Source organism: Harmonia axyridis, chromosome 7 (assembly GCF_914767665.1).
Source record: "Harmonia axyridis chromosome 7, icHarAxyr1.1, whole genome shotgun sequence".
In the NCBI taxonomy this organism is placed as follows: domain Eukaryota; kingdom Metazoa; phylum Arthropoda; class Insecta; order Coleoptera; family Coccinellidae; genus Harmonia; species Harmonia axyridis.
Genome location: NC_059507.1, coordinates 25,648,437 through 25,671,047, shown reverse-complemented (window position 1 = coordinate 25,671,047; position 22,611 = coordinate 25,648,437). Strand labels below are relative to the sequence as shown.

Genomic DNA, 22,611 nt, shown 5'->3' with positions numbered 1-22,611 from the left:
TTTGTTTACATCCGATGGAGGATATGATATTTCAAACGGAACAGCTGACAGAAACGATTGAAGCCGCCATGGGGTGTAAATATGAATACAATCGTCGTTTTGACAAAGAAAAAAGGCTTGAAATATGATTAATTCACCATATCTAACGAAAAACAATTGGGAAATTACAAGCAAAATATCTATTATTAACCTTCATTAAGCCAACTTTACAATTTTATTTTGGAAAAACTAGCAGGATTATAGCATTTTCGTCACCCAGATTTCAGATACGACATAACTCCGGACATATATTCATAGATTTTTCTTCAAACGACCTGACGAATGATCCTCTAGAGTTTTGTATCGAGGTTAGGAAATACCTTTTTCATCTGAACAGAACTAGGACAATTAAACATTCAGCAGGAAATTGAAACAAACGATGTTGAACAGATGTAGTTAAGAACCCATTTATTTTATTAGCATATTTTTATGCGAAGAAATATAATACGGAGACGATCGAAAAATTCCGTGGAGTTCTTGACATAATACAGATTCCATATTAGGTATACTCATATCCACATTGCCTATGGTTCTATAAATATTTCATTGTCAAATTTTTAAGTATTAATTCTCGAATATAACATGAGCGAAAATATGAAACTGAATTTTCATTCAAAGCAATAAATATATTTACTCTTGGAAAAAAGGGTTACTTTCGAAATATGTAGTAACAAAAAATGCTATTCAAAGAAAGTGTTGAAAATGCCTGCCACCCACTTCTTCGCACAGCATTTTTGTTGTTTTTGATATAGGTATATTATAATATCACATCTTTTTTCAAGAGTGAAAATATTAAAAGTTTTGAATGAAAATTCAGGCTTCATATTTCAGATTATATTATAATCGATATTGACAACTTGAATTGAATTTGAATTTCATTGATAAAACAACAACTCTACTTACATATCCGGATTCAGAATCGATTGAGCATTCAAAAGATATGAAAAAATATTGTGAAGTATATTTTACAAGAAAAAATTTCTACTTTCTAGAAAATCGGAAGTTCAAATGAGGAAACAAAGGCTGATAAATTGTCTGTAGAACTTATTTTGAAAACCAGTCAAATTTGCAGAAAAAAATTTTTGAAAAAACTGTTTTTCCTCAATAAGTTTACTCGCCTTGGTTCGATAGTTTTTCCAATAACATATTTGAATAGTCTGTGGAATATACCATCATATTGATGGGACACGTTCCAATTTTGGTTGAAGGATAAGCAACAAAATCCAGTGATCTGCTTACGTGAAAAATGCGATAAGAGGAGGAATAGCATCGTCCATTTCATTAACCGACGTGGTGAAAACATTGATTTACAACATCTTTGATATTGCCGCTAATTGGAGAATTCGCTAGAAGTATTAAAGACATCTGGTGGCGGTCCCGAAATTCAACATTAAAAAGAGGTACATAAATATATCCCAATCATTTCTATGTCGACTCCGAGGTTAATTTTTTATTGTTCTCATTATGCGATCAGCTTGAAATTTGGCGAGGAGCTTAGCATTGCTATTTTATATCAATACCCAAAATCTCAACTCCGTCAGTTCTGTGGTCACAGAGTTTCTATGGTTCTGATCAAGTGATCAACAAGATATTTTGCACGAAGCTTTATATGGTCATTCTACATCTGAATGCAAATTTCCCTCGCAAATGTGCCTGTGGTTTCGAAATTAAAAAAATACAAAATTTCGAACGGCCATATTTACGGAACCCCTATTCAGATTCTGCTTATTAAACGAACTCAACTGCGGCATTCGAGATCCGAACCTTCCCGGCAAATTTCGCGTACCTATATAAGTTCAAAAGTTATAGTGTATTAATTGTAGTGAGTCGAGCTAAATTGTTTGGACTATTCACTGCTGAGAACTCGGAAATTGACATTGTGACGAAATAATAAAGCGATAAACCTCGAGGCGAGCGCTCAAAACTGAATGGGATGGAGTTGGCCCCTTTTCATAAGTACAAATTTCGGAAATTAGTGTCCCTCGTCCATAAATTGATAACATATCTGAATAGAAGGAAGGAAGAAGATATGTTACGTCATTGAATATTTCGCGGGAAACTGATGTCTCCAAAAACACCATTAAATAGATGTATATTCATTTTGATCGCGTATTTTTACGCGAAGTGAGATAATTCGAAGGCGATCGATAAACTGATAGATATGAAACAACTACATAGTTTTTAGAGTTTTTCCAATATTTTTCCAGATGAGGGTGAAGTTTTTGACATCAGTAATCATTCAGATTTATATGAATCCTGGCAGAGAGTCAAGATCAGAAGAATATTTTCCACAAAAATATTCAATTCGTGAAGTTCGTTTATACCCAATATAAAAAATCCGAATTTTCTCATCCAGAATAGTATACATGTCTGAATGAAGATAAAAGTAGAATATTACATAGTGATTAAGCAATAAACCGAAGTCCCAGATGCTAACAGCCAACATTCAATAGCAGTACTCATATTTTTCGTATTTTTTTTTTCAGTGGATTAATGAATGATGATCGAAAACTTGATGGCAATGAAATATTTATAACAGTTCATCTGATATTATGGTAAACAGGGAAATGTTTATTCACAGTATACGTACTTGTCTTTTTTTGTCATGTGTTGTTAAGATCATTGCTGTTGAACTGTTTTATAAGGAAGTCATTTTTGGAATTCAATATCATAGAAAAAATTAGATTTAGAATACGATACGCTAAATAAATTCCAATCATAATTATGAAACAATTGGGATATGTCATAATAAACGGGGAATCCAAATGGAACAGAAAAACCTTTGTTCATTTATTGAATTAATTTCAGCCCGGAGGGAGTGGAAATATGTCTACGAAACGTTGGCAAAGTTAGAAAAGTGTTTCAGACACCGAAAGTCCTATCAACACTGTTAACCTATATACATGTACTTTGTTTCGTTATGACTTTTCAACTGATATTTCTTACTCGACTTTTCTTCATTTTAAGAGATTTTGAAAACGAATTGTGGAATAATGGGCGTTTCATGAAGGAAACGTGACTGCGAAAATAAAATTTCTAAAAAACTTTCCAACATAAAATAACTTTTTTAGGGTAGGTCTCGGAACTGGACATTACATGCAAAAATTGATATATAAATTGACCAATAAAGAGTACATCAAGTTTGATGTTACCAAAGCTTTCTTAAACTTATATATGGTGAAATGAACCTATATACTATCGGATGTATACAATCTATCCATATGTACAAAATGTCTTGGAACTCAACGTTAGTCATATATATATATATATATATATATATATATATATATATATATATATATATATATATATATATATATATATATATATATATAAGTGCGTTCTTCACGTAAGATCCAATGAAAAATCTTTTACAAAACTATCTAGTTGTCATCGATATCCAACAAGGAATGGAGATGTTCTCGTTGTGCCGGCACATAGGACAACCAGGTTTGAGCATTCGCCTTTATACCAGAGTATACGAATATACAATCATCTACCCATAAGTATTAAAAATCTGAAACATACCCGTTTCAAAAATACGCTAAAAAGTTTGCTATTTAGCAAGGGTTACTATTCAGTTTCTGAATATTTGAGTGATTCCGAGTTGGTGTTGTGGACTTGTAAACACTAATTATTAATTACTTATTTGCTATTTCTTCTCTTTCTATTTTGTTGCTTTTCTTTGAATCATTTGTATTTCACTTATCCTATACTGTACTGTCTTAATGGATCAATAAAGTTTATTTATTTATTTATTTATTTATTAGAACTTCTGGTCACAATAATGACATTCTAATGAATCAGCGTGAAATTTACTGTGGATTTTGATTTGATATATTTTTTTACAGTTTTTCGGCCTTTTTTTGGCCTCGTCGAGAAGAAGATAATGACGTGCTGACGTCATCGGACAATACCCCTTGGTTTATCAGTGGTGTGGATCCTCGTCGCATATTACCTCCCACACAGGTCATTTCGACACAGATCCATGTGTCGTATAAACCCAAATCTATGTGCAACGATCTGTTGAGCAATTTTAAGTTTCTGAGCTGCGATATGGGGTTCGAGGTTGACCCTAGTCTGTGTAACGCCGTATTGACAGACATGTCAGTTCCACAGACAATGAGAGAAGTTGAGTCCTTCAATTCGACATGTGAAAATGACGTAGATTCCAGTGTGAGTGGTTCCACGCGAGGAAACCAGGTGGCACAAAAAGATTTGAATTTGTATGGATCTTCTGACATTGTCACATCTAGAGAAGAGGTAGGTGTCTTTTCCTTAGTCTATAGTGAAATATTATTTCAACAGAGTTAGATAGTTACCTTTCTAGATGTGGTCTAATAATTGATTTTTCATCTAACGTTTCGTCTACAACTGCAAGGGGCATCTTTGATTTAATTTATTCAACAAAGTATTACAAACAAGAAGCAATACTTAATAGTCAATATAAAAAAAATATAAATGAGAGTAATTGAAAAAAATTTCCATTTTTTCTCTCCCTTATCCAGTATCAATCGATAAAATTTCAGTTTTCGCTCTATTCAAAAAAATTCCATTCGCCATGAATCACTCTTCCACATCATTCAATGCCACTTCTGTTCTTGGCGCCCCACCATCCTCCCTGTTGTGCACAGCAGTAAGAATGGTGTGACGTATCGTCAGCGTATTTGCAAATCAAGTCGCATACCACATTAGCAGGCGTATCATTCAAATAAACCAGGGACAGAATTGGACTCAAAATGGAACACTGTGGAACTCCTTTGAGTACTTTATCGAGAGAAGATCGTTTTCTACCAGAATCAATATACTGAAATCTGTCACTCAGATATGAAACAAACAATTTGAGCGGCAAATCCCTAATGCCATAAAATTATAGTTTTTAGGAAGTATTGAGTAGAGAACTGCCGGTTCTGCCACTGTTCCCTCAGTCTCAATCGAGTGAAACACAGATAAATATTAAATCGTTTTTCCTAAATTATTTTCATTGTTTTATGCATTTTTCAGTTTTTTTTTCGAGAATCAACAATGTAAATATATGTAGATCTATATGTATTTCTAATTGCCTTCAATTGGGAAATTATTTTTTCAAATTGAGTTTTGTTTGAGATCATTGGCATAACTAGAGTTGACTCATGGGGGAGTCTTTGAAAAAGCAAATTTTTCCAATTTTTTATGATTTTTTTTTTAATTGTTACTATAATTTTTATTCCTTCTAATCAATGGGGAGAATTATGTCCCCAATAACCCCCACGTTACGCCCTTGATTGATTTTATAAATGACTAATTTGCTCTCTTCTTCTTACTGGTCTTTTTACTCAGTTTCGATAGGCATCTTTTTCATTTTTTGATGATTATTCTATCGAATGTATATCGATCCAGAAATTTTTCATCGGATATCTGATCTACTGCAGAACTTCTAATCTGTCCTTTATTTGCTTCTGCTCTTGATAAGTGTACTTATACTTATTTTTCTTCTCTATTAGACGAAAGGACTAGCATGATTATTTGAATGCTGTAAAATACATATGTCGTGGATTCAGAAGAATTTTTGATTAACACTATTAGATTCATAAAAATATCACTCATGTGCTCACTTATTCAACTAGCAGAAAGTAATAATCTGTGCTGTGTATTCTGAGGTAAGATTTCAAGAATGGTTGCGAACGAGGCAGGTTGAGATTCGTGAAGATATTATATATGATGTTGGGAAAGTGATATTTGTTGCCTGAATTGATCAAGAATCGCGAACAAAATTCTTATCAGTAGGTATTATGAATTTTGTTCTTCGAAATAGCATTCTAGCCTGTCGGGGTTATGTAATGAATCTGCAGATACTGCTGAAAACATTCGAATTATGGGTGGTTGAGCTTTGTAGTGTTGAGATGATGTTTTGATATATTCTAACCCACCAGGTGAGTAAATTAAATTTTTCCTTTTCACATTTTTTCATATCATGAAAGGAACAATAATTCTTACTATTAGTGTTTCGATTAAGAAGGAACAAAGTTCATAACTTCTTTATTGAATATTTCTAAGAAAAACGGATGGACATATGAATTTTACTTTTTAATTGACCAACTTATGGCATAAGAATTTTACTTATGACGTCATTTACTTTTGCAGAGGGGCGTCATATTATGTTCAAATGCAATTTTTTTGCAGATTTATTAGACTTGAATGATGGTGTAAAAAATTTGTACCTACTAGATGGATGTATATATGATATTTATGTCTAATAAGATATTCCATATTTCATGCAATGGACGTTATACTTATCTGATTATGGGATATCGCAATAAAAAATCAAAACAATACAATTTCAATCAAATCTTCTTTTGAAGAAAGATTTCATAATGTAGCGAAGTTTTTGGTATAGATATGACGTTTATTTTACAAGGTTCAATGAATCAAATGGATTTTATCAAAATCTTTCCATCGGGACCATTGCGTCATCTCTCATACTTCTTCAATATAGGTTCTTCTCGTAGTTAATCGGCAAGAAAGCCTGCTCCTATTGTGTCTTGAAGTCATTCCAACTCAAAGAAAGCCCTATTCTGGGGATAAACTAATCCTTGGCATCCATTGGGAGGACGGCATGCACTGAATTCGTGGAATTTGTGTACGATAGTCTGGACGGGGGTGCTCATGTCGCAGGGATCTTTTTTGATCTTTCACGTGCGTTCGACTGTCTTCAACATAAATTCATCGCTGATAAATTATACCAAATAGGTTTTAGAGGCATAATCCTGGATTGGATTCTGACCTACCTCTCTAATCGTTCCATATATGTCCATGTAGGGGAACACGTTTCTACCGAGTATGAGAACAATCTTGGTGTCCCTCAGGGATCAATTCTTGGGCCACTTATTTTTATTCTGTTCATGAATGACTTGCCTGAATATCTTATTGAATATCTTGTAGAGTGCATTCTGATTCTCTTCGCAGATGACACCTCTTTTGCTATCAAGGCTAATAGCCTAATCGAATTAATATCTAAATGTGAGATGGTGATCCATCTCTTCAATAAGTGCAGAACTAATTCACTCATCATGAATGTGGATAAGACTCAAGTGATCCGATTCCGCTTACGGGATTCGTCATCAGTTTCGCCGTTGGTTCTCAGTACTCAGGGGGGAGCTCTGAGATCTCTCGAATGCATGAGATTCCTTGGGTTGTATGTAGACGAATTTCTGAGATGGAATTTCCATATTGAACATCTAGCAAAAAAATTGAACCGGTCTTTTTACGCCATTCATCGTCTAAAACATTCACTACCCATGGATGCATTAATAAATATATACTACGGTATGGTAAACTGTCACCTTTGTTATAATATAGTTTTATGGGGAGGGTCTTCTGGTAGCGACCGAGTTTTCATTGCCCAGAAGAAAATCATTAGATTAATTTTCAATCTGCGTCCTCAAGAGTCCTGTAGACCGACATTTAAGAATTTTGGAATCCTGACATTTCCATCTCTTTACATCTTGAACTGTCTCCTGCATGTAAAACGTAACATTAACAACCTTATGAAGTGTTCTGACTTTCACGAATATCAGACAAGACATAGTAGCATCGTCTGCATACCACGACATAACACAAGCAAATATGAGACCTCGCCTACTTTTGCGGGAATCAAGTTCTACAATCACCTTCCGAACGAGCTGAAATCGCTAGATATCAAAACTTTCAAAAAAAAGATCAGATGTATATTAGCTGATAAATGCTTTTACAGCACTCAGGAGTTTCTTTCTGACTCATTGATTTAATCCTTTATATTGTTTCTTGTAATGTCAAATTTTGCATCTCAAAGTTTGTAACTATGCTATTTTTTTTCCTGATGTTGACTTGTCCTATACATTATTCTGTGTCTTAGGGATCAATAAAGAATTGAATTGAATTGTAGTTCGTAGACCGACTCAAATAGCTGCTCTAAAGATGTCTTGTGGGATTCAATTAGTCTTTTTACTGTTTCAAATTAGTGCCATCGATGTAAATATTTCATTTTAGAATGAGAATGTTGATTCTGGTGAATGTTAGGATTCAGACTCCTGGTTCAGTTTGGGTTCACCATCAGCGCATGCAATTCCGACAAATGTACTCTGCGAATAGAATTCCTCTAATAATTCTAGGTCGGCACTTCAGGTTAATCATTATGATCTGGCAACTATGAAGTAATTTCAGTAATATTTCCTTTCATGTATGCCTCCATTCTTTTATCATCCATTCTAATCTTGATTCATTTACAGGTACAGCAGCGTGTAGTGTAGGGTCTAGCTGATGGAGGACGGATCTCCCAAGACCATAAGTGATATCTCAACTCTTGAAGCACCCCTCAGTTGGATTGGATACATTCCTGAAATATTTGAGATCTCGAGGTATAACAGAGATCTCTCTTTCTGTCTAAACGATGACTACTGTTTATGGTTGTAGGCTTCTTGCAGAGTTTCCAATGCATGCAAGGCTTCAGTTGTTTCGCACTTCAGTTTATCGGCCAGTTTTAACTGAGCTTCATCATCAGTGTTAATAAAGTTTGATCTTCCTTGAATGTGTTTCAATCTAGTAAATATACTCAAAAATTGATTAGTAACATTTAATGATTGGTTTTTACGGATGGTTTTCACTAAATCGGTGGGTTTATTTTGGTATAATTTGAAGTCCCCAGTTGGTATCGGTTACCTACGCTCTAAGCAGTCTAAGTTACAGTTCTTACGTCAACTCATCGTAAACTACTCGATTCGAATCTATGTTTAACAGGTTGAGGTACTATCCGACGAAATAATCAAATAAACGAAGTTCAATTTCAATATTTTTGGCACTTCGAACAACTAATATTTTTGATTGAGGTTGATGGAGTCAATCTTAAGTATCGAACACCAGCAATGTTCTCAAGATCCGCAAATCGTATTTAAATTCAAATTACTGTAGAAAATTGGTGAATATTCAGTTAAAAAAGCTATTATTGATCAAACTCGATTCAATCCTCTGTTTGAAATTAATCCCTTCTTTTGATCTGTCCGAGTTCAATTCCACCCCACTTCTATTGTTCTAAAATTTATCTCCATCTCGGTATATGTGTAATAAAAATAATAATAAAAGAAGATGATTCATTCAACAAATGGGTTCACAAAAAAAAGTTTATCCAAAAATAATAAACAAAGAGAAATGAAGTATATCTATATACATTAGAAAAAATTAGATAATTATCTACTGTTCTACATATTTTCAAAATGTAATTAGCAGTTCCAAAGAAAAGTTCACACATAGCACGGATAATTACAATATTTTTTCAACCAAGTAGAAAATAAAAATTCAAAATAGAAATAAGCACTTCCAAAGATGAAAGACGACGTTTAGGTAAAGCACAGTTCGATCAATGATGCATAAAAGGTGACATCATTAGGTTCATTCCATTGACAAATCAAATTAATATCAGGAATTGCAGGTTGATTTTGGTAATTCATAATATTCAAAATTTCGTGTATTACAGTTTAGTTTCCGAATTTTAATTCATGCATTTCCATTTAACTAAAATCTTTTAGAATTCAAGTTAATTTTAACGTCTCTGCTTGGGTTTTTTCATTTTGGGAACAATTTTATCATGAGCGTCAGCTATTCTTTCTCTTGGGAGAAAAGCAAACCGACAAGGGAAATACTAGTCGAAGATTGGGTCCTAGGTATTTCAGAAAAAAAGCGATCTCAATGAATTGAAAATCAATTTGGTCCAATATTTTCATTAATATATCTTAGGAATCGTTCTAGGGAAAAAATCAACACCACTGAAATTATAACAGTACATCCTCCGTTTTTTTCGGGAACTGAAGAAGCTTTTCGCATGAAATTCGTTACATTGCCTACCTATGATGAGTATCCACGCTATGAATTATTGAGTATCCACACCATCAAGGACAACTGCGTAAAATCTAGAATAGGGAAAAATTATTAGTAGATATACAGTTTATAACACCCACGGAAAGCCAAAACTTTAATTACCAAAAGAAAAAACTAAAAGGCAATTTCTATTTAGGTCTGTAGCACTACTATCTCATTCAGTGAATGAAGGATAATTAAATGCTAATCGAGGATTTGAAATTACCAGATGAAGGATGAATCACAAGGATAATTAAGTCATATTCTAGAACATTTTCGACGAGAATAAACGTATTCAGTTTTGGCTTATCAATAGTTCACATTGTTAGATAGCCAGAGCTTAAAAACAATAAAGTCAATGCTTTTTTCACCGTTGTGGTTCATTGCCGAAAATTTTATCTGAATCTTACCAAAATTCATTATATAGAATAATTGTCGGCATGTACCATAAGGAACAGTAATCTGTTAAAATTTTACAAGGAACCATAAGAAGCCCTAACTGTTTAATATTTTTGTTTCAGATATCTCATAGAAGAAGAGCAAGATAGTTCAGTTCGAAGACAGTACTGATATACTTTTCCACCCTCCAAAGAATGACGGGACAACTCCAGAAGAACATGGATGAAGAAAATAATGTCATGCTCAAGCAATTTTCTTCAGAGAAATTCAGAAAATTTGTTGGAGAAATATGTCTTAAACAGTTGAGGAACACCAATTGGAGTACCCAGGCAGATTATTTAGAATATTTATATCTGCAATTGGAGGATTGTGCAGCGTAATGAACATTACTGAATTCAAAAATAAATATGACAGATTTAGATTTTTTATGCATCGTCCGAAATAGCATATTGTGAGATATTTAGGTTGGTAATGTCATAGCGTTCATGTGGTTTAGAATAATAAAGCTATATTACTCCAAAATATTTCATTTGTGTGCAAGCGTGCATACCTTTCCTTTTGAGTGGTCGTTCCATGAACATATCGCTCAATTTCACTAATTTTAGAATTTCGAGCTTAGAATGGTATTGAACGATAACATTTGATACATTGATAATGAATTCGTGGTCAAATTCAAGTATGTCTGACTTCAACTCAATGTCTCTAGAACGTAAAAACTTAAAATTTCCAGGGTAGGTTCGCATCTCGAATTCCGCGTTCAAGTTCTGCCAAATCTAATAAAATATGGCTGTTCGGAATTTTGTTCTCCTCAAAACTACCAATTCAATTAAAATTGAATGTGGCATTCAGATTTGAACAATTTCAAACCTCATGCAAAATTTCATGTTGAACGCGTCACCAGAACCAGAGGAAGACTATCAAAAAACATTTACCAATATTTTCGTGACAACAGATACGTTCAGGTTAATTCTGCAAGTTTGCATGAAATAAAATGCAGCATTTCATTTTTATCGTCAAATTACAACAAGAAAAAATTCAAGCAAAATATTGAAAGAAAATCTCGAATTCTTTCTTAATAACATATTCGAATATGAAATGAACCTGGCACTCTAAAATGAATTTAAAATCTCCATCCGGACTGCTCTGCATGCCAATCAAATCAACTTGAAATCTGCTATTCATTTCGAATGAAATCATTGATTTAACGACTATTCCTTTCTTATTAGTTTTTAATTTTATTTGACAAGATTCACATAAACTTAAATACATTAATATTCTTGCTTGTGCCACATTCTAGTACTTTTTTTGATTCATTTATCATGCGATTTCTTTCACCATGACCATAATCAATGTGAATGATATGCAACAAGCAACACGTCGAACAGATCTGAAAATTTCACATAATATGTTGTAGGGAATCTATCGATTCCCTCGAAAATATTCGAGTTGAGTTAAATTTCGAACCAAAATGCAAAAAACAGAAGAACTCGGTGTAAAAACTTGGAATGATCGAAGCCACACCCCTAAGGGATCCGTAGAAAGGCTTTGCTAAAGGTCGAATGGAAAACGGCCTGAATGCCCATAAAACTCGGCATTTCAGAGCGAATAATTCAATTTAGGGTGAATATCGACAGTACCAGGTCAACGATTAGAGAAATAGAAGCCGGAGTTCCCCAAGGATCGGTGATAGGACCGCTGCTGTTTAACATATATATGGCAGACATACCGAAAATGAATAGATGCAAGGTAGCCCAGTTTGCAGATGACACTGCCATATACTATCACAGTAGAATGCGGAAAACAATCACTAAGCAGCTACAGATAGACCTAGATACACTGATGGAATACTTCAAGAAATGGAGATTCAAAGTGAACACATCGAAAGCAGTTGCAATCTACTTCGAAGGAACAACAGTAAAGAAAGAAGAAGCAGAACGTCAAAATAGATAACCAGACGATAGAATGGAAAAAGGAAGCAAAATATCTGGGAATAATACTGGATGAAAGAATGAATTTTAACAAACAGATAGAAGAAAAAAGACAAGGCAATTGCACGGCAGATTGTACCCATTGCTCAACTCTAGAAGTAAACTCTCTTTAGAAAACAAGCTGAAGATAATGAAAATAGTGCTAATACATTATGTATGCAGGAGTCACCTGGTACAATGCGAAGGAAAATATTAATGATCAGTTGCAAGGTACGCTAAATTCAGTAATAAGAACAGCGGTTGGCGCCCCATGGTGTATACCTAACTAACCAGCAAAAATAGGAGAAATGAAATTAGAGGCGAAGGGAATATAAATTCCGGACCTTAAACAAAATGAAGATCTGAGATCTGAGCGAATAATTCAATTGAGTTCAGTCCAGTCTACAACTACAACATATGTACCATACTTGCACCGACAACAGAAGAGTAAAGATTTTCACATCTGTTCCCGAGATCGGCGAAAAAGTACCTGCGACCTAGCCGCAACGACCCAAGTGGCCAGCGACCCTTGAAATCGATAAGATCTAAATATCATCTTCTTCAAACTCTTCTAGTGGGTTGGAAATAAATTGAATAAGTGTTTCTATCCCGTTCTTTTATTTCCCTTATTTATCCTTGACCGTGAACTACGTGTTAGGTCACAATATAAGGACCACAACCCACAATGTATTATATACTATTGTTGCTATTTGAACGCTTAGCGGTGAGTTTTGCTGATTTCTGTTCTTGAATTATTTCACCGTATTGTTCATCACTCAAATAAAAACTATTCGTTTTGATATCAGTTACTCACAAAACACATGATTAAACTTCGTTTTAAGTGTCATCATAAAAGATAATGGAATTATCTGGCAACAAAAAGTTTCCACATGTGCTCATTGTCTCCATTTACGCGACATCATCCGCGTGTCTATCAAATACGTTTTTAGCAGTTTCGTTTTGGAATACCAGAAGGGTGGAGATGGAGGGGAGAAGAAGGTGAATCACAATCACTCAAAACTCTCTGACATGGCGCCACGTAGCAATATGAGTATAGAAAATATTGGCAAAAAATGTTTAAAAGAAGTAAAAATAAGTGTATCCTGCAATATTGGTTCAAGTTCGTGTCATGCGAGTTGCGTCCTTGAAATTCATGGTATTTATTTTGGCAAGGGAAAAGTAAATTATTGTAAAGACATAACCTTAAAAAAACGAGACTGTAGAAACAAAGATCATAAAAAAAATCTCAAAATTCGTTTCTTAAATGAGATCTGTTTAGAAAATTAAATTATTCGACAGAATTCGATTTATGTGGATGGAATGATACATTCTGAGGATTACGAAACATAAGTATCAATGGAAGATGCGACCTCACTCTAATGATACTACCAAGGTCACAGGCTCACCTGTCAACAATCCAGTCAAGTCATTTATTTTCCCAGATTAAGGATTCACGGCTTGACTTGATATTCAAGCTACTTCTTGAGCTTCTTGGTCTGACTTGAAATCAAGTCAAGTAGTAGTTTTTCAATCTCAAGTTAAGTCAAGTATTTATTTATCAACTACTTGAATTCTATCAAGCTACTTGATTTTTAGCATTGTGTAGGGCCACATCAATAATAAAATGAGAAGGAACCTTGCAAAAAGCAGTTTTATTTATTAATCTATATTGTATAAATGAACCAACAATATCTCATGCTTTTAGGTTTTGCTAGCTTAACGTTGATCTAGCATAAGCCGCGATTTCTCCGACAATATAGAGAAAAAATTCAATAGGATAATAAATTACCCTAAAATTATGGCTAAAAATAAATCTAAAAATCCAAAGTGGTTCTACTAGCTTCAATGGGATAAAGTTCTCTCTTCTAATCAATATTTTATATACATTTTATTGAACAACATCAACATTTACAGAGTTATATGCAAACAATTTTTCAATGATAATTTATTGCACCCAACTCCCGGGAGGGGGTTGAATATTCTTTGTCTTGGAATATTTCCAAAAGCAAGGTTTCGCTAGAAAATATGTACGATGCACAAGATAAAATAATCAAATACAGAATTCTTCGAACATAAGTGTTCGAGGTTCTAGATATGTAACTAGGTACAAGGTAGTTTTCGAAATTGAACCTGAAATAACAAATAAAAAATACGTATCTTATGAAAACGTTTTTTCAATTTTCAGATTTAGAATTAATCAATTCAATTCACGATTATATATACATATATTATATATGGAGGTAGCACCTAGGACTGTAGTATAGTTTATTGAAACTTTGCTGCCGACTAATGAACAGTACTTGGTAGCCAACTTGATCTTTTAGTCGAAGAATTTACGAGGTTAACATTGCTTTGTCGCCCCTCCTATAATCTAATCTAAACGAACATATAAAAGTATATGAAGTATATGAAAAGAGTATTGAAATTTGGAAACGATAAATGTTGGTGGACATTCGGAGACGACACTGGCTGTCGAAAAAAATTAATGATTTTAATTATTCAGGTAACCATGATAACGCGTTAGCGGAGGCTCAGTTGTGAGGTACGGGGTTGCTAAATAATAAAAGTCACAAACGTGGCGAAAAAAGTGGTCGTCAATCAGCATCGGCACCCAATCACTTCAGATACCTTCTAATAGCATATCGTCCTGTGTTGCTTCTTGCAGCAGTCAGGATATCAACAAATATGTAGTTGAAAGGTATTTAAAATACAGAAGTGGATTATTCAAACGTTTTACAATCTTTCTAACCAGCTATTATGTAAGCCTCACTGTAGATAATTTTCGGATTCCTTCATCCTTATACATGTTAAATTATCTAAAGTTTCTAAGATAAGAAATAATACCCCAGGACGCAGAGTTAATTATAACAAACACAGTTGAACTAACTCACTATACAGGATTTAAGTCGAAGTTGTACCAGTGAGGGCTATAGGCTATATTGAAAGTATGTGTTAGAGCAACGGTACCTTGGTACCTGCCCTGAAGATTGGGTTCGATCATAAAAACTCATGCGCGTGATTGATTCTGACAATCATGGCCTCAGCATGATGTGCTTAGGATTCTATGGTCTCAGTATTAAATGGGCTTAGTATTAAATTATGAATTGCTAACATTCATAATATCAATATATAATGTGAAAAAATTATTGTTTTTCATGGTTATACCATTCTCCAGAATGACTTATCTCAAAATTCTCCAAGTTCGTTTAGTATTAAATAATAACATATGTGTAATAAGCTGCCAAATTAATGTTTCCGCGATAAAGGTGCTACAAATTAAACTTGTTTCATTTTTATTGTCGATAGATCACTATTTTGTGAATGAATATTCAAAAATTTAGATATATTCGGCACTATGTCCCACATTACAATATATAAATTTCTAATAAAATTAATGATACCGTGATATTTCGATTTTATAACTGTTATGAGCCTCTACTGATAATGGCAATTGATTTCATTTTCAGGAAAATCCAGCATCGAAGAATCCAGATAGACTTGGCAAAAGATATCGGAGAACAGGTGTTTACGGGATTCCAAATAACCCTCAAAACGATGAAGACATAGATGGAGCCTTAGAAGACAAAAAACAAATATTGAATAAAATTGAACCTAAAAACGATAACCTGCTGATTCCTCCTGCTAGCGGCTACTGGAGTTCAATAACATTTGCTGGCAGCGACGATGAATTCGACAAATTTGGAACCTTTACAAGGAACCAGGTTGGAAGATGCGAGAGCTCGGATTCGGAAATATTATACAGTGACGAGCAATCTAGCACTCTGTACTCTAACTGGGGTGAGAAAAAAGAAGAAATTGATGATTTGCCATATGAGTATCCGGTGTTCAGTCCTTATAGCCCCAGGAGATCAATAGACCACGATAACGTACCCAGCAAGACTCTTCTGGAGGCCCAATTCGTGGCTCTACCATTTGACAGGAAGCCAAGTGATGCTTTCAGTGAATTATCGGAACAGTTTACTGACGATAGCCGAAGACAGAGCTGTTTTACAGACGACGGTGATGAGGTAGCTAAATATAGGTACTGGAGGACGCCTTCAGTTGTCGTCAGTGATTATTCGGATGATCCTATGGGGCTCACGCTAGAGGACATGGAAAATATAAGAATTAAGTATAAGGAGAATAGTTCATCGGCAGAGTCGAGCCTTTGCAGTTCGTACAGCAATCTCAACCTGTATGAATCTAATTCCGAAACATACAGAAAAATGTCAGATTGCTCCACGTGTTCTTTTAAAGGCGATGACGATGATGATTGCTTCAAAGAGGTGAGTACCGTTAACTATATATTAAAAGCACTGCGAAATATGTTAGTTTCATCTAAACACAGCTACTATAATAGTCTAAGAGCCCACGATTCTTACGTATAAAAGCTGAAAGTATCTGTACGCAATGTCCTCGATAGGGTTGTAATAAATCGGAAATTGGTGAAACCTTCGAAATTAAATGGAACCAAATTCTACGCAGTGCGAGAGGTTCGAATTATCGATAATTCATAATTAGATCTTTTAGAAGTTTCTTTGTTCTGTATCTCAAGTATATTGATCATTAATGCCACATAAATTGAGTGGTCAACATGGTTTTTAAATTTGTCTTTCAAGGTTCAATACGCAGTTATGATGATCTAATATATTCGAACGGAATAATTCTTTGGAAAAATATTTGGTAAATAAAATGAAATTGCTTTCAATTCCCTCAACTAAGCCCCTCTGTAAGAGATCAATTGGGAAAATGGATTAGAAAAATTAGGCAATATCGATCGGGGACTCAGGGAAGTCAATAGTAACGGGAATAGTACGTCGGTCGCGAAACCGGACTTAGAGCAAAGCAATTTTTTTGAAGATTAGAGTTCTATTTTTTTGGGAAAATTCCGTAGATGATTTACTTCGAGGAACTTCAAGTATTTAAGAAAGAAGAAATTGTTTTACCCTAAGAAATACGAGTTAGATCAGACTCAGAAGTAGAAATATAGGGGTTTTTGATGCAGTTTCAATTTTGTTTTGATAAAGAAATAGATTAGCTTTGAGTGCGTGATTCGGGGGTGAAGTGAATAAAAAAGAATTACACGTCTCGTGTGAAAAGTTGAAAAGGAGTTTATTAAAACTAGGTATACCAACCTAGCCTCGTGGGATAAGGGCAAGTAACAGTTTAACGATCTTTTGGGTTTCTTTTTATTTTTATCTTATTGAGTAGTCCTGATTCTCCCAAATTCAATGTTCATTTGAGATATATTTTCTGTATTGAAGTTTTGGCCGTTGAGTCAAATAATATAAATTTTGTGAATATCATAATTTTGGTTTTTGTTTGATTATATTTGATTTTAAATAATCAATTGAGTTTGATTAACCTGGAAATCTAATCCTGCCCCCAAGAAAGAAAATCAACAAAAAGACCTGTCCCTAGTGCGACGGGCCGAACCCACAATAACATCATATCTTTTTTATTTTTAGTCAGTGGAAAGCCGCTCTTCCATTGACATAATTATATACCCCCAAAGAAGGGGTTTATTACAGGGTTGTTCCAGCAGTTCCAAACGTAAGTGAATTCTACCGTAAAAAGTCGAACCCCCACCCCCTGAGTGAGACTGGATGGGATGATCAAGACTCTTTAAAACCGGGTTTTATGAAGCAAATCAACCCTCTTGCATTTTATGCTTCAAACTTATAGTTAATGTCCACCATTTGCTAGTATTAATCAAACATTACCCTGTTTATATCTAGGGTATTTCTGGTTCAATATTTTATTGTATATATATTTGTTTATTTGTTATTGCGATATAAATTTAGTGTAACGTCCAGTGTTTGTTTCAACTATTTAAGGTAATTTCTAATACCCAAAACCATACAGTTCACTAAATTGTTTTTGGGACACACCAGCGTTAACAAGGGTCGAGTAGAAACGACTATTGAAAAATTAGACCATTGTGGCTTTGCCAGCGGAAATGAAAGTGCACAAAATTTGAACTTTTTTTATTTTATTTAATTTATTTTTTACTTTATACGTAAAAAAGCTAATGAAATATTACAATTTCAAGCTGGTCACATCATTAGAACCACAGAAAATTCAAGAAGGATATTGGCAGAGAAATTACCAATATTGATGCAATAATAGGTATATCAGAGACACTTATATATAGAGTACCAATGTCTTGCTTCTTTCAGAATGTTAAGTACCAGGACCAAAGATAATTTAGGAAGAATGTTGAAAAATAATTACCCAACATTTTCAAACGTTATATTAAATTTCAAGCTGAACACATTTTCTAAACCTTGAAAGTAAACATCTAGTTCAGTATGTTTATAGTTATGTTGCAGTGTGTAAAATTATAACGTGTAGTGTGAAGAAAACCATTATATTTGCATGAAAAGGCTTTAATTACAATAATAAGAATGATCTGATTTAGGTCAAATATTTTATTCGAACTTATTACCATTTTGAAGGCATGCGTTCAAAATGGTAACAAGTTCGAAGAAGGCACAGAAGCCCACGTCTCTATTGGCAAAAAAAATTGATACAGATGATTTTCATAAACATCTGTTGAGGCGAATTTTTCATCAGCAAAATTGTCCGCCATGGATAGGAACAGATGGTAATCACTGGGTGCCAGGTCCGGACTAAATGATGGATGAATAAGAACCTCCCAACCAAGCTCTCGGAGCTTGTTGTGTGGCCTGGCGTTGACCTGATGGAACACAATTTCTATTCTATTGGCCAAATCTGGACGCTTCTAGGCGATAGCTTCCTTCAGACGGACAGTCCAATTGTTGACAGTACAGTTCCGAGTCAACAAATGTGCCGTAGGGGAACCTTTCATAGTAATAGTAATAGTAATCTTTATTCATGCTTTACAATTGAAAAACAATGTTTGCACTCGTCAATATAAAATATAGGGATAAACATTCATATTTACATTATAAATATATATACTATATACACACATATAACACAATTAAATATAACAATTCAAGGAATGAATATATCAACGAACAAATCAGAGACAAACTGGGCAAAAAACAAAAAATTCTCACAGGTATTGGTTTAGATCACAATTTAAAAACTCATCAATGTCGTAAAATGCACCTTTCATTAAAATATTCTTTACAGAATTTTTGAAACTATTTAAGGACATAACATGATAATAAGATGGAATTTTGTTATATAACTTGATGGACATATAAAACGGCCCCTTTTGGGATGAAGTCAGTCTACAAAAATCTTGTTCCAAAAGATTTCTACCTCTAGTACTATACTCATGGGTGCTTCCAACCCTAATGTAATCATTCTTGTTTTTATGAGCTTGAAGTAATGACTCTAAAATATAGATACAGGGAAAGGTCAAGATCTTGTGCGCAATAAATGTTGATTTACAATCTTCCCTGTATTTCAAACCAGCAATAAGTCTAACAGCCCTCCTTTGACGAGCGAAAATGCGGTTTCTTGAGGAGCAGTTTCCCCATGCTAAAATTCCATACCGTAGCACTGATTCAACCAACGAAAAGTAAGCTATCCTCAACACTCCACCTGACAACTTATTCGACATTGACTTGGGCAAAAATATATTTCCTGACAATTTTCCAGCCAGGTGACAAACGTGAACGTCCCACCGGAGGCAAGTATCAACAAACACACCTAAAAATCTTGTGGATCCTATAATATTCTCATCAGTCTTCTTCAAGGAAAAAATCAGCTCAACATTCTTCTCTTTGTTTGCAACCAGCTCATTCGACGTAAACCATTCAAAGGCTCTATCCCGTGCGGTGGTACTCTCCTCCAGAACCGTAACCAAATCAGATGAACTTACAGAAACAGTTGTATCATCCGCAAAAAGTATGGTGAAAAACATATTTAAAAAATTTGGAAGGTCATTTATAAAAATAAGAAATAATATAGGTCCCAAAACTGACCCTTGCGGAATACCAAATGAAATTTTTTGTTCATCGGACCACTCATTATTGAAAAATACTGATTGAGTTCTATCTGATAGGTAAGAAGACATAAAAGCACAACTGTTCTCGGAGCATCCATATGCACTAAGCTTCCCGAGTAGAATAGAGGTGGAAACGCAATCAAAGGCTTTCGCCAAGTCCAAGAACAACGAACACGACCACTCACCACTCTCAAAACAACTCATAGTATGATCAATGAATGCCAAAATTGCATCAGATGTACTCCTGCCTTTTCTGAATCCAAACTGCGCCCCACTAAACAAATTGTTGAATTCGAAATAGTGCACCAATTGAGAACAAAGTAATTTCTCAAAGACTTTTGATAGAATTGGCACTAGAGATATTGGCCTATAGTTTTGTAGTTGATCAACATTGCCTTTCTTAAATAAAGGGATGACTTTAGAAATTTTTAGGGAGCTAGGATATGTATTGTTGACAATACATAAATTAAATAGTTTTGTTAGTGGTATTACGAGACTGTTTACATTTCTCTTTATCAACACTGAGGACAATCCATAGAAATCTGTACTTGTACTATTTTTAAATGTATTTATAGCGTTTCTTACATCGTTCAATGAAACTTCAGAAAAAGAAAAGGGTTTATTACCCTTCATTGTAACCAAGCTTATAGGATCATGAACTTTATTTGCTATTCCCTCAACAGTTTTCTCTGCAATTGTTGAAAAATAATTATTGAATTCCTGAGGAGAGATAGAATGGTCGTGATTCCTCTTTGGAGTGTTTCTCATATTATTAATTAGGTTCCACATTGTACGAGAGCCATTATTAGAGTTCTTTATAATTTTATCATTGGCTTTCATTTTAGCCTGCTTAATCCTACACCTATAAGTTTTCCTCAGATTATTACGAGCAGTGAGGAGATCATCAGTTTGATAGCGTGAATACATATCATTTAACAAGTTCAAGCAACCACGTATTTCCCGTAATTCTGAAGAAAACCACTTCACACCTCCGTCATTCTTCTTTGCCTTAATTTTCCTCAAAGGAAATGAGATTAAAAATGAGTCAGTTATTATTTTATTGAAAATGCTGAAACGTTCATCAATATTCAAACCGTCATCATTCACAAAGTCCCATGAAATATTACATAAAATATCATGATAAGAGTTAAAACCTTTTTGAGTCAGAGGGCGAATGTATCTAACCACATTGCCTCCGGATACTACATCAGTCATAGCATCCACACTAACCACCTGAGCTCTGTGATCGGAACATTCAAAATCTACAACCTGTGAACCGAAACTATCGACAGAAAAGTTCACGAATATGTTGTCAATGCAATTTGTACCTCTTGTGGGCAAAAAAACACAACAAACAAAGCCATTTGAGGCTAACAAATCACAAAATGAACTACATTTTAAGTCTGGGGCATTAAAAATAAATAGTAGATGATTCCCTGCCAATCCCACCAAACACACAGCAAATCCTTCCTGGCCCTCAGCCTAGCTTGACCTTGATCTTTTTCGCTTGACGTTGTCATAAGTGATCCACTTCTCATCACCAATCAACAACCGCTTCAAAAATGAGTCAATTCTGTTGCCATTCAGCAGAGATTCAAAGATGTAAATTTGGTCCATAAGGTTTTTTTTGCGTTGATTCGTGTGGTACCCATACATCGAGCTTCTTCTTGAGACCAGCCTTATGCAAATGGTTCTTGTGCAATCTTTAGCTCTTGGGCAATCGAAATAGTACATGATGGTCGGACTCAATAATGTCAATGATTTTATCAACATTTTCGACAATTGGTCTTCCAGTGCGTGGTGCATCTTTGACATTACCAAAACGGAATCGACGAAACCCGAATTGCGCGTAATTAGTTGTTATAGTATCAGGACCATCAACACTTTTTACATTTTCAGCCGACTGGCTCGCATTTTCGCTTTTATGGAAGAAAAACTGTAAAATATAGCGTATTTTCTCTTGCTAGTGTCTATCTTTGACGTGCGCTCAAACTTAACTGAGTCAACTATATCACAAAACTGTCAGATATAATTGAAACCGATCGGACTTATACAACGCGCGATATAAATAACTAAAGGCATCTATTGGAAAGTAATGGATTTCTTTTCACTACAACTAATAAAACATAGGCTGAACTCTACCTTTAACGTCATTCTGTTTCTAGTCAGCCGCTCTGCATTACCTGCTTAGTCAGCGAAATTGCTGGTTTTTCTTCGATAATAATAGTACTACTAGATTTCTCTTCGATGATTCATCTTCTAAATATTTTATCTGCTATGTCTGGTCCTTCGGGCCGGATCATATGTTAACGCTGGTTTGTCTCAAAAATAATTTAGTGGACTGTATGGTTTTGGGTATCAGAAAATACCTTGAATAGTTGAAACAAACACTGG

At 34.5% G+C, this 22,611-nt stretch overlaps 1 protein-coding gene and 1 long non-coding RNA gene across 2 annotated transcripts in view; both read left to right on the top strand.

Moving 5' to 3' along the window:
* The window catches only part of LOC123684898 (inositol-trisphosphate 3-kinase B-like), a 145,919-nt gene that overhangs the window by 29,028 nt on the left and 94,280 nt on the right, over positions 1–22,611 (top strand). The window contains exons 3-4 of the mRNA XM_045624403.1: positions 3,891–4,302; positions 15,740–16,558. Coding sequence (XP_045480359.1) covers positions 3,891–4,302; positions 15,740–16,558 — 1,231 coding nt within the window. The remainder of the gene's footprint in view (positions 1–3,890; positions 4,303–15,739; positions 16,559–22,611) is intronic.
* LOC123684902 lies at positions 5,588–10,819 on the top strand. The gene is made up of 3 exons (XR_006748205.1): positions 5,588–5,951; positions 8,286–8,414; positions 10,428–10,819. It is a non-coding gene; the product is annotated as an uncharacterized LOC123684902 (long non-coding RNA).